The 16,637-nt window shown below is 46.4% G+C and overlaps 1 protein-coding gene across 1 annotated transcript in view; it reads right to left on the bottom strand.

Moving 5' to 3' along the window:
* The window catches only part of gli3 (GLI family zinc finger 3), a 73,126-nt gene that overhangs the window by 36,106 nt on the left and 20,383 nt on the right, over positions 1–16,637 (bottom strand). Inside the window, exon 3 of the mRNA XM_003968118.3 lies at positions 7,746–7,991. Coding sequence (XP_003968167.2) covers positions 7,746–7,991 — 246 coding nt within the window. The remainder of the gene's footprint in view (positions 1–7,745; positions 7,992–16,637) is intronic.

The following is a 16,637-nucleotide window of genomic DNA, read 5'->3' as shown; positions in this document are numbered from 1 at the left end:
GAGAGCGGGTGTTAAAAGGAGAAACCTCAGCTAGCACAAAAACACTCGTCTGCTCTCTATTCTTTCTTTTCTTGGCTAGAAAGTCAACCTGTTGGCTTTGCTCGAATTTTTTGCAGACCCTTCCTCAACTCCAACCAGCTCGAGGAGAACTGGATGGGGCCGAGCATCTGCAAGAGATTTTCCAAGAAAAGTCTTAACAAATTGCACACCATCACAAAGGCCCGAGCTACACTACAGAGGAGCTAAGCACGAACATGACTCTTCCAGGGGCCCCCCAGCACCATCCACCACCTGATAGACCCTGGGTTTTCTCCCACTCCCCACCTCCCTTCCTCCCGGTATCCCCGTGTGGATTGAGGAGTGAAGGTTATTGCATGAGGCCTTGGTGGAGCAACAATCTATCTCCTACATTTGGTGAATTTCTAGAATGGGATAAGCTGGGGAGCAGAACAAAGCGCTACGTGTTGGCCCTCCTCCCCCTGACACTCGATCCCGTTCCCCGTCTCTATCCATACAGTCAGCCCTCCTCCGCACACACTCAGTTGAAGATATACACAGCAGTTTAGTAGCTATGCTACTCCTCCTTTCACTATTTATCTCTTGCACCAGTCTGTCACCCTCTCCAAACAGAGATGCCTCTCAGACTGAAGGGAGTTGATTTAAAGCTCACGTTGTCTCATCGCCACTTTGCCACATTTATTTTCCTCAGCTCCTGCATTGTGATTTATGCAACATTCAGGGCGCGTTTAAGATCTTAGCGTGCAATTGACTGAGAGGAAATGAAACAATGTTTAAATGTCAGTATCACGAAGTGGGAAAAAGTATGATTAATCTGCTAGATGGCATCTGTATAGGACACAAAGTGACAGCGTTGGTGATTGCTCTCTCTACGGCAGGTTAGTCTGTGACAGGGTGACCTCTGGCCTTCATAACTCCCCCTGAGCCCTGAATACTGAAACTATAGTGAGCGCTCAGTTTCTACACCTGGATTTTAATAACACAGCCTGTTATTAGCTAGCTAATTAAAACCCCTCAAAGGGGGCCCTGAAGGTCTCGAAGCAGTTAAGAAACTTGTTAAGTCTTTGCAAAATGGTCATGTTCATATTGTAAGTTTATTACACAATTGTTCTCCGCTATTGTTGTAATCCTTTGATGTATTTTTGAAAAGAATGTTAAAGGCTTCTATTTTTTTCTACTAAACTCAAGGTTTCGCAGGCCTCCAGAGTTATGTGGTCAATGGAGGAAACTGTGCGTCACACAGCAAAGACAAAGGCCAGTGCCGGAGCAGACAAATGGCCTGTGGGTGCTGGTGAGACCAGACAGAGGGTGACACTCCTGGACCAATTAGGTCCTGTGAGTGCAAAAGCATCTGGAAGCGCGTCTCTGTTTTCCACTTAGTTTTCCACATTTCTGTCACCTTAGCCTCTCTTTCACCCTCTTACCCTTGTATCGTCTTCTTAATTCTTTCAGTTAATCCCGCTCCCAGTCTATTTCTTTTCTTCGCCTCTCTCATTATTCTAAGCGCATCGCTCGCCTTTCCCTCCTCACGGCATCCCAAAACAAGGACAAAGTTGTAATCCATTTACCACAACCCTGTCAACAGATTTTGCCCAAATAATCCTGAAAGACTTGCAACCACGCCTAGGTGCTCTCAAGGGAAAGGGTGGAAAGAAAAGTCAAAATGCGAGAGGCAAGGCGAGGCAAGTGAGAGCCATGGAAAAAGAGTGAAGAGAGAGAACAACACACAACAGCAACAGACGAGGGAACTTGTGTCACAGTGATTTGAGTCTTTGTCACGCAGGTGGTGCCCAAGGGTTCCCTCAGCCTGGGCAGAGAGACAAACTGAGGCCCGTGTAAACCTTAAAGAGGATTAACCCTGCCGGAGCGCTTTAATGAGACCTGAAAGTGCCAGGCACCGGAGAGCCCCACTGATTGAGCTGCGCTCGAGCCGGATCCCAGCAGTCTGATGGCCCAGTGGCCCAGCAGCACTTCTGCAGCCCCGTGGCCTACAGCTGCCTGCGCACACTGAGCTACATCAAAGCGGTCTGCCTGGGAGAACCCCAAGATGGGAGGAAAGGGAGGACGGTGGGCTTTGGGAAGTGAGAAGCATGTGTGAAAGGAGGGCTGGAGGAATCCCTTATCTCCTCCAGAGGATGCTGCTCTGTGGTGCGAGATTGTCTGGAGCTGCCACCTGTCCCAAGCATCTTTAAAGAAAACATTGAAGCCTGTGATGGGCCTGACCTCCTCCAGCTCCAATTCTTTTATGTCTCTCTTCATTTTCTGCTTTGTTACACACTCCTCCCCCAGCTCCTTCTTGAAACTCCCTTCTCTCTTGCTTGTAGCCCTAGACCCCATCCTCCTTCCCCTTCCTCACGCTGATATGGTTCACATTTCACCAGGCTGCCGGAAACATTTTAATTACTCTGTTGTTCATCAGCCTTCTCTTGCTGTAGAACAATGCTCGTGACCCTCCAGAGACGAGAGCGAGATATGAGTCTTTTGCAGAAGGGATAAGGGCGCTTATCTTTGCCACTATATGAGCGGTAACACAAACACAAACAGGAGTGATGAGATTTGGATACATGGGGAAATAAATGCGAAAAGCCATGAAAAAACACAGACTCTCCCTGAGCACGCAGTGGTGATTATCCTCCTGGAGTCTACAGGGTAACTTAAGGAGGAGAGGAAACCCGCTCAATGAGAAAAGGCCCCCATCAGGATACGAGCTGGGTCTATTTGTAATTTTAGAATTACCAGTGGAGTCCGCTGCAATTGATTTTTCTTTTTAGTAGACAAATGCAGCAAATCTTCATTCATAAGGCTCAGCAACGTCAGCAAAGTCCCAATGTTTCCTTTTGCCCCTGTGGCCCAACTGATAAACCGATCTTATTCCAAAATAAGTCAAACACACTGACAGATGTTGTGAAACGATAACAAGAAATGCTGAGTACTCTCCTTTGAGTGTGTTAGGTTTGCCAGAGATCCATAATTCTTCTCGGCTAGCTAAATTTAATCCAGTCTTTGTTGGGGGAAAAAGCTGCCATTATTATGAGATACTCTGCTTTGCAGTTAGGCCAGAATGTGACCTTAACATTGTACAAAATGACGCTTCCTTCATCACGTATTATCAAAAGACGTAAACATGTGAGAACGTGACCTATCTTACAGCATGAGATGCCTTTAATAAGCTGTATAAAAGGGGATCATCTGATTATCCCTGGTGTGCTGGACCAAGGGGCCACAACAGAGCACGGGCCTGTGTTGTTCTTTCTTGATGAAAGGAGGTGGATGGAAGGGATCCCTCTTCATTGCCTGTAGTGCGCCCCAGGCTTCTCTACGCCGGCACGCCGCTGGGGGACTACACCGTGCCACCGCGCTGAAAAAGCCAATACTGAAACAATCACAAAGCCAAACACTTACCCTTGAAACAGGCACGCGTCTTCACACCTCAGGCTCTACTTTCTACTCCCCCGTTTTTTTGGGGGTTTTTTTTCACACTTGCCCCAGCAAGAGGCTGGAAAGTTCGTTGCGTGAAAGCAAGTTTACAAGAGGGCCCTGTCTGAATCCTTTTCACGCATGTGAGGGTTGGTGAGCAACACCTTGGCATGTTATGGCAGAGAAATTTGCACACATTAAGGAAAGCTACCATAAATCTGAATCTTGAATCAGGAGGTGCAGCAATGTAATGTCTTTAGTTAGAAGGGTACCTTTGGCACTTAAGCCGATGCCTTTTAATCTACTCAACACACCAAATCCAACCAAATTCCTTTTAATCCAATATTAACAGTTATGCTATGTGAGTTGACGCTGAAATATAATAATTTGGCTATTTGCTGGAGCTGTAATCATGTTAATATTATGAATCCATGATCCAGGATCCGATGGAAATAGTTTTATTGACACAAAAATGATGTGAATTGCGTTTATTGCGGTCATAAACGTTGACTTTTCTAGCTCTTATTCCCATTCCTTCTATTTTCAGACAGAGGAAAAGCTGTACCAGTCCAGTTGAACCAGAAGACCATCCACTGTAATTAACTACAGAGTCCAGGGTCATTCATGTGCAGATCACGTACAGTTCAGCGACAGCCAGTTCATCCAGTTCAGTGGTCAGCCGCATTTTGATACCCAGGCAGTCAAACTGACGCCGGGCAGCGGTCGGCATGATACGGCCCAGCAGACCCGAGATCAAGCGCAGCAGTTTTGGGGTTTAACCCCTTTGGATGGTCACCCCTCCTTGTACATCACAACAAGCAACAAGGCTAGGTTTTAGGCCAAGCATTCACGAGAATTCTCTTAGAACCGTGCAACCACCTTTGTCCAAGCTCATGGAACAGTATCACTTCCATACATGTGCTCGGATACTTCAGACAAGGATTATACATGCCCTTACTGCCTTTAGCTTAGCAGGCTTGAGTCTCTGAGACCACTGCAGGACAATGAGGCTTTGGAGTATAGATTGAGCCCTTACAAGATGATTTTAGTATCCCAAAGGCTACTGGGCAGCTACAGTTTAAGGACACTTTCTATGCCATACAGTAATGGGTTTGGTCTACTGTCGCCAATAAAGAAAACCACATACACTTACCGTACTCAATTTTTTTTTCATGTGCCCTTTAGAGGTACTCGTATTCCCCAGAGTATTTTCTATTCAGAGTACATTGGCATTATTGATTAATGACATTCATTGACATAAAACTGGTCGTATTTATATCGGAGCCTTTCATTTTTCCAAAGCACTTTGTGTAAGTTTTGGGTAGTTTTTCTGATACTGCTTATGCCCAATGACAGTAGTCACAATTGTATTACATCAGTGCCAAAATACTTAAACATTCTTAGCAAAGCTCTGCAAATTCACTTTCGTCTCTTTTCTCCTTTCACTGGATATTTTTGAGTGTTTCAGTGGAGTTTTAACATTTACAAGAATCCCATTGAAAGGAGGCGCTTTAAGTCCCTCTGTGGATGTGTTTAGTTTGGCAAGGAGAAGCAAGTCTTCAGAAAGGAGACACTTTAAAGAAGAAGATCCCCTCGGAGGAAGCAGAGATGCTTAGCCAGCAAGTGGGCTTGCTGTTGCTGCAGGACCACTGACCAGCTAATCAGCGGACAAAGTAAACAGATGTCGGCACTGCGCATCCCATTCATGCTTCCACACAATTAAGATCTTTAAAAAAAGACTTTTTCCCTCATTAATCCTCATTTCAATCCTTTCTTCTTATCCCACAGCAAAGCCCCATGTATTAGTGTTGTGGTAAGAAGGATGTGGACTCTTATCCAGTGTTTGCCCAAGAAAAGCTGTTAAGACTCAGGCATCACCACGATTAGCTAATGCTAACAATAGGGGTAATGTTTCCCTGTGCCTCCCTCTTTTATGAATTGAAGTGGGTGTAAAAACCAGAGTAAACAGGGTCTTAGGCCTTAGAGGAGTGGGAGATCACAAGTCTGCATGAATAGCATCTTTTTCACAGACCCTGCCATCTTCCCCCTTTGCTCCCTTCGTTGCTCTCAACTTATACGCCTACAGCCACTTTTCTTCACCACAGTAATGAGTGAGCGCCAGGTGTGGGGAGGCTGCAGGTGCCGCTGCATTTAGGCACATTAAGCACTGACACAAGATAGCGTGAAGAGTAATCGGATTTACGTGGCTGTCTGCAGTGCGGCGTGGCACGCACTGCAAGCACAGCACAAAGACTTGGAGCCCCCTCTCCATCACAAACACACACACATTCCCACACCTGGGATGAATTTAGGAGGTGACAAAGCCCTCCTAGAGTGGGGCTACCACTGGCCAAGTGAGAGAGGACTGTATGTGTGTTGTTTTATGTGAACCAGAAACCAGGAGCAGGAACCCATGACCTTTTTACACCTTGTGGCGCGCGAATGGCGACAGACTCCACGGGCCTCTGGTTCAAAGCGGCAGCAGGAGGGACAGGAAATAGGGATTTTAAGGCAAACCCTTTCGTTTCGCTGACCCTCAGACCACAAATTCTCATGGGGGATTGAGCTCCTGCGCTGGGTTCAATCAGACAGAATGGGACCAGTGTCTTAAGGGACGCCCTGTGTCCCCAACACCTGGGGCCAGGAGGAGGTGTTGTATGCTTTCGTCTGGGATCACACAGACCTTCCAGAGTCAGGATCAGAGACTTGCCAGATAAACACCAATGAGAATATTTAAAACTGTTGAGACCCGTGTACATTTTTTTCAATCCTTTGGCACTCTTAGTCTCCTATGTCATCATATCTACAGTAACTTACAGGAATTGGTTATCTTCAAACGAAATGAAACAAAGAAAAAGAAGAAGAATCAGATGGAAGATTTAGATATATTGTGTCTACAGCCTTGCAGTAAAGACCCTGGTTTTCTAGTCTCCAGTCCTACAACCTCTTGAGTCTCAAGACATGGAGGAAAGCTCTTGAAGCTCTACGGCCCTTTTGACTTTTCCTGCCGCTTTTGAACTCGCCATTTCGGATTGAGACTTTCCCACATGACCCTCCACCCCAGAGTGACCCCCCACCCACCCCATCTCCCCTTTCCTCTCCTCACTCCTACCCCTAGGCTTCAGTGGTCTGGAACCAAAGGGTCCTTCACACACACACAATCACCCCCACTCACATACACATGAAATGAGAAGTGGCAGTCTTGCTGAGTTAGGTCGGGTTGTAACGGGCAGTAATGTTCCACACTCGAGGCTCCTGTACGCGGCACTGCTGCATGCTTTTAAGTAACCTTTCCTTTAAAGAGGCACCTTGGTGATTTTCGGGCATCCAAGTATGAAGGTGTAGCTAATGAAGTGGCTGAATAAGTAGAGTTACAGTTCAAGGTTGGGGTCCACTGGACTTTTCATTACTGCCTCTGGATTAAAATGTGTCTCTCCCACCCTGTCTGCTGTAATTCTGCAGCAAGTTTACCAAACTAAACAAGCTATCACATCAAATCCTTGTCTGCAGGCTAAGTCCTGTCTATAGTGGCCACCGAATTAACCCCCTTATCAGCCTCTTACTCTGCACTCATCTAGCTACTGTTCTTTTTCTTAGCCCGTACACACACCGCCTCACTTTGATCTAACTATACCGTCTATCTCACTTTTATTCTCAAATTATCTTCTGTATCTCACTCAAGCCACAGCTATTCCTTCACCACAATCTCTCTATGCTCATCTCTGTTAGTCTCTCTCTTTCCCTCACTTCCTTCCTCTCACACAGTCTCAGTCCCACAGAGAGAGGGAAGCAGAGTAGGGGGTGGTGAGGTTTGACTTGGCGCTGCTTTGGTGCTTTGAAGTGTGTGTTGATGAGAGAAAGTGGAGTACTGTGTTCAGACAGGCCCCTAATGAGGGAATTAAGAAGCTACGCTGGCCGTTCCCCATACTAACTTCCCAGGCGTACAACAAGACGAGCGTGCGTATGTGCCTGTGTGTGTGTGCATGCGTGTGTGTGCAGAAGAAAGGGGCTAATCTGTCAGATTATATCAAGTGTTTGGCAGTGCTGCCTCTCACCTCGAGTAAAGAAAGGCATAAACTTGGCCTCACTGTCGGGAGGTGAAAAGTACACAAAAAGTTCCCAAATTTTTGCCCCAGGCTGTGCGTGCAGTGAAGGTTTGCATATGAACATATCAATCTGAACTGAGGAGGACATTCTGGACAGGACGTTCCTGTAGAAGCCTCCTCCATGGCTCAGGTCCATCAGAAGCCACATAAAACGTTTTTAGACACAGATATCAGTTATTTCTCTACAAAATATTTGCTACTTACCATAGTGTGAATCTAGGTAGCCGTTACGGGGGTCCATTGCGAACAGAGTGCCTCGGTACGGCAGGGCATGATCAGCCAGGTGGGGCAGGGAACTATGCTGCTCCTTCTTGAGCAGGGAGGGACGATCATCTGTGGAGGTGGATGGTTCCTCGCTTATACTCCTGTCCAGGCCGCTGGCCGTCGGGGCGTGGGAGCTGATGGCGTTGCGCCTTTCCCGGTGGAAGGGCGTGCCTGAACTGTCGTCCTCTGCATGAGCAGACAGAAAGATGGGGAAACCATAATGTTATTGTAAAATTCTGACGGGGGAAAATGCTGCAGTGCAGATTTATTGAGAGTAATGTAAACACATCTCTGCTCTAACGTTTTGAACTTCTCTCACATTCTCGAGTCAGTTAGGGCATTACGTAATCCCCACAAGACGTCAAAATAGACCAAATAAATGAAAATGAACTTCCATCCAAGGCACCAGAGGTAAAATGCGAGTGTAGGAGAAAATCAGCAGCTACGTCTGGACATAAAGTCCAGTTTCTCAGTAGACAAATATGCCGATATGTTGAAAAATATGTCAGCATTGAGGGGGGACCGCCAACTTTCTGTCTGGATAACACAAGCTGCCTAAAGATGGGTTGTACCAACACCACAGGGCTGAATGGCTGTTGCTATTATAGGTACGCTGTGTTGACTTTTACCAGGAAGACATGACCCCCTCACCCTTGACCTGAACTCTGAACTGAACTCCTGCTAATAGTTTTTATGTGGTACGTTACTACGTAGGCTTATTCAGGAATTGGACTAGCATGTTACAACGATGGAGATAAGAGGTTAAATGTGCATAGTTCACATAAATCTTACATCTGGTTTGTATCTTCGAGTCGGATCTCCATTCAAGCCTTACTTCTTTATCAGCACCTGTTATTAATAGTCTACATGTTCAACGCTGCTTGTGTTAAATTTTGGTTTCAAGTGCGGTTTATCGTACTTTTCCTGGCATTGCCATGGCTCACTGAGAGTCATGCCATCAAGGCAGAACCTGTAGTTTGGTCATAATGGACCCGAGTGGTGCGGAACTCCCCTACTACAAGTAGAGGAGCAGAGGGCTAGATTAAAGAGCACTACCTAAAGTACTGGAGAAGACCGCCACCGTAGCACTTCAGGAACACTGCTGCACTTCAGAGAAGAAGAGAAAACGATCAGACGAGGGTGGCTGAGGGAGAGAGCCAGGAAGAAGGAAGAAGGCTGAGAGGAGAAGAAAGAGAAAGATAGCAACCCACAGGTCCCGCTTTTATTCCCCTCACTCTCCCACATCCATTACCAGCGACCAGGCCAACGACTCATTGGTGCAGCTCTGGCAGCGGTTTCAAGGATTCTTAACGCGGAACTGACAGCCACAGAGGCAAGCCTCTCTCATCCGCAGGAAATGACAGCGTCAGTTATGATATAAGTATTTAATCCTATACTGCACAGCCCGTGATCTTATTAAGGGAATAATGGCACTTATACGGTTAAAGCTGGATTAATAGGTCTGCTCTAGCAAAGCGCAATATTAACATAAAGGGATTTCAGAACTGGGTTCATCTCCCGACATGGATTGAAATAAGTGGAGACTGTAAACTATGCCGGGCTCAGGGTAGAGCGTGTGCATTTAAAAATGTCCATTCTTTGTGATAGTGAGCATGTTTACCTTTATGACAGATATTTAATGTTTTATTCATAAAGTAATCAATTACATTTAGATTATAAAGCAGACACAGTGCCTGAGAATGAAAATGTACCTTTGTAGATTTAGCAATTGGGCATTTTTAGCCCACATTCATGTACCAGATTTTTTTTTAAAAGCATACTGGGAATAAAAAAATCTGTGACCAGCTCCAGGAAACACAAGGTCTTTCCATTTGTGGCCCTAGTTTGTTTCCTTTTTTGTTTTAATCTTTAAATAAAAATCTGGATACCTTAAATGTCTTGTTTAATCTCTTCCCCATTTCTTCTGCCCCTTTTTCCCTTTCTATATTGCCCACCCCCCACCCCTCCAAATTCTATTCAGATCTGTTGCCCTCTTCTTCGGGAGGTCAAGCGACTAATAGTTCAATCACCACCATGTCACACTCCCACCTTCCCATCCAGTCGGCATAGAAAGCCCCAGGGAGGCTCATCATTCAACAATATACCACCTTAAGGGGCTTCATTGCTTGACTTTATAGCACATTAAATGGCTAAGCAAACAATCAACAGCACAAAGGTCAGCTAAATCCTACCATTGGCAGAAGAGTAAGTTGTTTTCAATCATGTTGCCTGTATCTGCTGGTGGAAACTTTTCAAATCCTCAAAACATGTCAGGTATCTGTCAAAGATGAGCTCACGAACTGTAAACACCTGCAACTTACAAAAGTTCAACACTTGCCTAACTCGGACCCAACAGGACCCCTTCCCATTTTCCCTCCCTCATTTTTCATTCCTCTTCTATTTCCCTCTCCTTTCCCATGGTTGCCACATCCAGTCCTCCACCAGTTTGCAGGCCTATTCAGACCAATACAAAAGCAGCAGGCCAGTCCTCTGTGGACCAGAGGAAAGCATGCCTCTCAAAAAACAGAAAAAAGAACTATCCCACTCTCTCTCTATGGTGATTGAATTTCTTAACATCTTTTCAAAAAGCGCTTAAATGCCTGGAGGCGAGAGGAAGAAACAAGCTAATGGTGGATGGGGAGCACTGAACAAATTTCAGAGCCCTTTCCTGCTTGCGTTTGAGGTTGAAAGCGAGCTCCTGCCTTTCAAGTTTCAAAGTCCTCCTTCCTCCCGCAGTGTCACTGAAGGATTTGAAAAGAAGGTAATTGTGCTCACTGCCGTTCTGATCAGAGCACACGCCCCGGCTCTAGTATTTCAGGAGCTTTCTCTGCCACTATTATAGTACCTGGTACTCTATTCCTGCATTCTTCCTCCCGTACTCCTCTCTCTCCTCTCGCCCATCACAAATACACTCTCTTGCCCTCCTTCACTTACTTTCTAACATTCTTTCAACCCCATGAAGCCTCTCATTAAATCCTAAAGCCCAGATTCTCTCCTTTTCCTCTTGTCCGGGGTCTCTATTGAAAAAAATGGTACGAATACCTTCAGAGAAATCCCTGTGCAAGGCCTTTAATATGGAGGCTGAAAGGAGACTGTGGATATGCAATGACAAATGAAATTTTAAAGGAGATAATGAGATATGGAGTGGGGCCAATTCCTTTGAGAACAGGGCTGTGGGACAAGAGGGGGCTTAAGTTAAGGGTGCCCTGCCAATTCAAAAAAACCAAAAAACAAAAGTGAAACAAAACCCTTGGCTTGTTGTTTTTGAAGGCATTTACTTGAGGCTGAGGTTAAAAACAAGGTCTGCTGTTCCCCAACATGCCAATCTGTCCTCCGCTATCAAGCATCCAATTTGCCCTCGAGCCTGAACTCAGAGCTGGGCCACGTATGATTCAGGCATGCACAAAGGACCACTGCACATCACATTTCACCTTCCCTCCCGCCCACCCCATCCCTTCTTCCTCTCCCCAAACATCAGAGGTGCTGTTGTACCTCTGAGCCAAAACCAGACACATGCCCGTGTTCCACCTTCGAACTTCTCAAAGAACCGTTGTCAGTGGCACAAACAGGTTTTGGCTGGGGAGCACGCAGAGAGTGAACAGGGGAGGGGGATATACAGTGAAATCACAAAACATTTCTTCAAAGCTCATCTCCTCCTGTGCAATAATCTCTTGCTCCTTTTTTTCTTTCTCTTGCAAATCAACTCCCGGGAAAGACTCAAGACTCCCCAATTAACAATGAGAGGGGGAAGAAAAATTCCAGCAGCTGGCTTGAGTTTAATAAGAGCACCTCTCCAAGCGGCTTAGGCTTATGTACCTGATTCACCGGCCCTGGCACCGGTGCTATAGTTGGAGAGAATCGTTCCGATTAGCAAAAGGCTGAAAGACAAGAGAGAGGGAGACCGTTCAAACTCCACCGAATGCAACACAAAAGCACCGGGGATTACTTCCATTGTGTGAGGGCTTCTTTTTTATTTTCTACCAACTTTTTTCAGCTTTACACTACCTGAAGGTTAACCCTGCACCACACTGAGCTACTTTCGTCTCCCAAAAAAAGGGTGACAATTCCTTGATGAACCAATTTCCTAATGGGCAGAAGGGCGTGTCAGGTCAATTAATTCACTTTTTTTTTTAAATTTTTTGTTAAAGTTTGTGGACTTAAATGAATCTGTATGGTACACTGGACAACTGTGCATTATTTAGCCATCAGCGTGTGACTGATGTCTGAATTAATGGCTTGGGCAGGTGAGGGTTTTGCTCGTGGGTTGATTTCCACATGCAGGCCCTCGTATCCCCTCTTCAATATTTATCACAGCAAATTTGATAACTCCCACGTCTCAATTTGGCAGCTCACGAACTGAACTGCGGCCCGTAGCCCCCAGCCCGTTTTTTCTACGCCACCAGGGGTCTGCTGGAAGGCACCCATAGATCAGCAACTCAGAGCCTCTGCTTTCAGGGCCCCTGGGCTGGGGAGGGGCAAATCAAAGCCAGCTTGCCGCCTTCCATCTTCCCTTGCTCACCTCAAATCAGCCTCTCAGCAGGGTTGTGTCGTGCCAAGCCTCCACCTTCTCCTACTCGCACTCTATTCACCATATGGGGGCACGGACCCACCATAAATCCGCCACTACCGTTTCATCAGGGCCACATTGTGAGGGAGCAATGGGCATTTAAGTGAGAGGGCTGAAAGCCCCCTGACTCCAAAATACACGCTGATGCATTTCTGGCTCGGGCTAGTGATGGCTTTTAGATTTTTGACTCAAAGTGCACCTAGGCCTGCATTCTCTTTAAGGAATCAAAGCCCAAATTATGCATGTGATCAAAGTAAATGAATAAAATAAGTCATTTATTGCTGTGATTGTATTATAGGCAGTATGATTACATAGACAATCACAGCCCACAGCCAAGCTATGATCAGTCATAACCTGGTTATGCTGCCCTCTGTAACAATATTGACTGTTAGGGTGACTAATGTTCACTTGGGATAGTGGGTGAATCTGGGCCCGGTGCCCACCTCACCAAAGTGGGCCAGCTTTCCACTGGGCCTCAGCACTGGAATCCAACTTCTGACACTAGTGTGATCTGGACCAAGTCTGTGGCACTCTGATTAGGAGAGGTTTGCCAAGAGAAATGATACCCGGCCAAAGCAAAGACCCACAGAGCCAACAGTTTGGATAAAATAGAAAAAAAATAATGCAACAAATTTCATGCACTTCAGATGTAATCCAAACTGCCACTGTGGATATTTCCCACCTTGTGCTGTATGACATCATCAAATTCTTCCACTAACTCTTAAAAGTTCAAACTTGTTCGGCCGTTTTGCTCGTTTAATAATGCACACTCTGTTCAAGAGAATATGCATCGCCATTAAGACTTGCTGGGAACAAGATAATTAGACACTTCAAAGGTACCTGCCCGCCATTCCACAGGGGGCAGGAATCATAGCGCTCCGCCCCATTTAAAAGCATGTTAACTCCTATCTGAGGCTAGCAGGCTAATTTAACTCTTGACATTTGATATCTAAGGAATGAGAGGGATCAGCCATTTAGCTGGAACAGGATTACCCTCTTCATCTCCTCCTCTTCCTCTCCCTCCTCTTCAATGCCAAACACCCCCCCCCCCCCCCCCCCCCCCCTCTCCCAGTCAGGCCGGATTCATTAATTTCCCTGCTGCTAAGCACTTTATCAATGACTGGTGCACGTCTCAGTCCAGAGTGGACTCGCTCGTTCTCTGCCTCTCTTCTGAGGTGATTAGGCCTGTGGATCTGTCTAATTCACAGACCTGCTCATTTGGTCTGTTTTGGCACCTGCTACGAAACTCAGTAGACAGAGGCAAATTCCTCCCCAGAGCCATATTTGCATAACACTTTTTCTACACTGGTGCTAAGCAATCTCCTCCTGAACCAAAAACATCCAAGTATCCGTTTCAATTAGTCGCTCTCCTTGAATAACTTAATTTGCACAGAATCGTGTAGATCAGAATCTCTTAGACCTGCATTAATTCTCAACGGCACCGCAGTTGATGTTCTTGATGGAAACCAGAGTGTTTCTGAATGAGTGTATTTACAGCTCAGCTGCACTCGGTCTAATCTGCTGAATGTTTACATTACAGGTTGAATTAGCGGCTACGTGTGAGTGACTGATCTGGGTTAAATGAACAGCATGCTAGTGCCTTTAATGGTTCAGCTGGTAACGCTTGTGGTTTTGAACTCCTCATGTTTGGGCAATCAGAACCCAGAACAATGGCTGTTTCGTGTTGCTGGCATGCTAAGTATATAAACTAGAATTTGTTACTTTTCCACATTTTCCTCCAAAGGTGCCAAATAACCACACAAAGAGCCTTTTTGTCAACCTATCAATCATCATTTACCTTCTAACATCCCAAAACTGACAAGTGGGCCACGTCTGCCACAAAATCCCAGACCTGACCCTCACCTGCCCCCGGGGTGTGATATGAATAGGCATTCTGACTTAATGAACGGGGTGTAGTTCACCACTCCCCACCCACTTAAAGCTCAGGTGAGACCTCGACCCCATCATTACATCTGCAGCAGGCAGGGAAAGTTCTGTAGATTAGAGGACCTGCCTTGTGGGCCAAACAGATTAGAATACTGTCTGTGGGGGTGTAGGTGGCTCAGTAGCAGAATGAGAGGTTTGGATCATATGGTGGGCCAGTCCCAGTCTCACCATGGGCAGTTGTTCACAGCTCCTTTCCCATTTCTCCTCCTCTCTCCTGTTGCCGTCCTCTCTGTGTAATGAGCTCTCCTCATGTATGACCTCTCCTGTCACTCCCAGCCCTCAAATCCTTCTCTCCCGCTCAGCTCTCGCCTCCTTCTCTAATCGCCGCATTAGTTTGCCATTAATCCCACATTCCACACAAGGTCTGCCGGTGCAGCTTAGATGACAGGCTGCCTTCAGGATCGCGCTGGAATGAATCAGCCGGATGGAAAGTGTGTTTAAAATGATCAGACTATAAGACTGTTGTTTGCTATAGGGTTCACCTGCAGTATGTGTTACACTTTCACCCCTTTTATCCCTCAACATCCCACCTTCTGTATCTCATTTACACTTTCTTTGCTCTCTCCTGAATTCTTGATCTCCCATGTTCTCTCCCAGTTCCCATGTCTTTTGTAAATCTCCACTACCTCCTTCCATCCATTCCTCTCCCACCCTACAGAACCACGGTGGGGCGGTTGGACTCACGCAGCCCCATGCTGAGCAGCTCCAGAGCCAAGCCAGAACAAAGAGCCCATTGAGCCTGACAGCGCCGAAGATGAAGTCATGCAGTCGCCAAACAGTTAATAACGCCGGCCCATCCTCCAGCTGCACCAAGTGTGTTTCTGCAGTTGGATTCCCCTAAAAAAAAGTGCAGAAACACACTTGGTGTAGCTGGAGGATGGGCCGGCGTGATCCACCGTTGTGTGTCTGTGTATGGCCGCGGTCCTGCAGCATACATTGCATGGCCTCACGTGGTTGTGGAGGGATAAAAAGCTTTTAACGGCGAAATGAGATACTCCGTGACACTCAAAAATGCATTCAATCACCTTGTAAATACGGCTGAGGGAAAAACAAAACTTTCACAGCGCCGCGCTCTTGGAATTGGCCTGGCTCCAGAAAAGTGGAAGAATAGCCCTCCCGGCCCTCCAGGGCCCACCCTTTTGGTTATTGGAGGCTGACATGAAACACATCTCAATAGAACTGGAGTTGTCCAACAATTTGTGCAATTCTCCAGGTGTTCTTTTTGAGTTATTGCTTAGTGGTCTCAGATCCTTTAAGAAGATAATTGCAACTTTTGCACGCACTCCTCAGAAATAGTTCATATTTTCAAAGAAACGGGTGATTCCCTAGCTAAGAATGTAGCTAAGAAGCTATGCCATGCATGGTTTCTGTTTTCACTCTCGTTTATTTGTCATTTCCTTTGTTTATTCTCCAGTAAAATATTTTGGGGAGTTACAATAATCCCATTTTAGAGCGGCTGAGGTAACAAGCAATGGGCCAGCGTGGCAAACTTTTCCTGGCTCTAAACTGGTCTTTTTGTAACCAAGGAACTGGTGCTAGTTGAAGTAGCAGAACCAAAGTCCTGGAACCAGTTCAATGGAAAAGGCAGAGGAGTAACAGGCCCGTCTCTGAATGCCTGTGTAAAAGAGGCTAACGCTCCTCACAGGGTGGGTTTATTAAAATACCTCTACAAGACCACTTGCCTGTCGAAAGGCCTCCAGGATGAGTTGAGATCAGGACAGGAGGAGGAGGAACAGAAGAGGGAATGGTGAAAGACAGCTATGCAATTGATTAACATGAGAAGGCCTTGCACAAGTTCAAATTGCACGGCCCTAAGCTCTAAGCTACAGACATTTTTCCCCCCGCAAGTAGAATGCTTCTTTCAGGCCCTGTCTCTGCTACACATCTGAGTTCAATTCTCTGCGTGCCCTCTCTGAAAATCGATTCCTCCTCCTCTCCTCTGCCCTTTTCCTCCAGCTCTGTGAACAAACCAGGGTGAGGGGATTACACTGTCCCTCCCCAGTTCCAAGCAAGACAACAAATGGTTCTTATCAACTGACACCCCCCTGCCATCCAGGAGGAAGAGGCAGAGGAAGCCGTCCAAGCTGCCTGGGTATGGATGTGCTTTCTGGGCTCTGTCTGCCAATCGTGGCAACTCTTTTTACACTTGAAGCCTGAGCTACTTACGAGAGCCCTGGGAGAATGCGTGCACAGCACCGGAGGGTGGGAAGAAAGGAGGGGAGAGAGGGAGCTGGTGCTTCTCAACCTCTGCTTCTAATCAATCACCAGAAATCACTGCCACAGTTTATGGCCTTTGATCCAAGCTCCTCTTTCGCACT

This window comes from Takifugu rubripes, chromosome 10 (assembly GCF_901000725.2).
Source record: "Takifugu rubripes chromosome 10, fTakRub1.2, whole genome shotgun sequence".
Classification (NCBI taxonomy): domain Eukaryota; kingdom Metazoa; phylum Chordata; class Actinopteri; order Tetraodontiformes; family Tetraodontidae; genus Takifugu; species Takifugu rubripes.
This window is presented reverse-complemented; position numbering and strand designations above follow the sequence as displayed.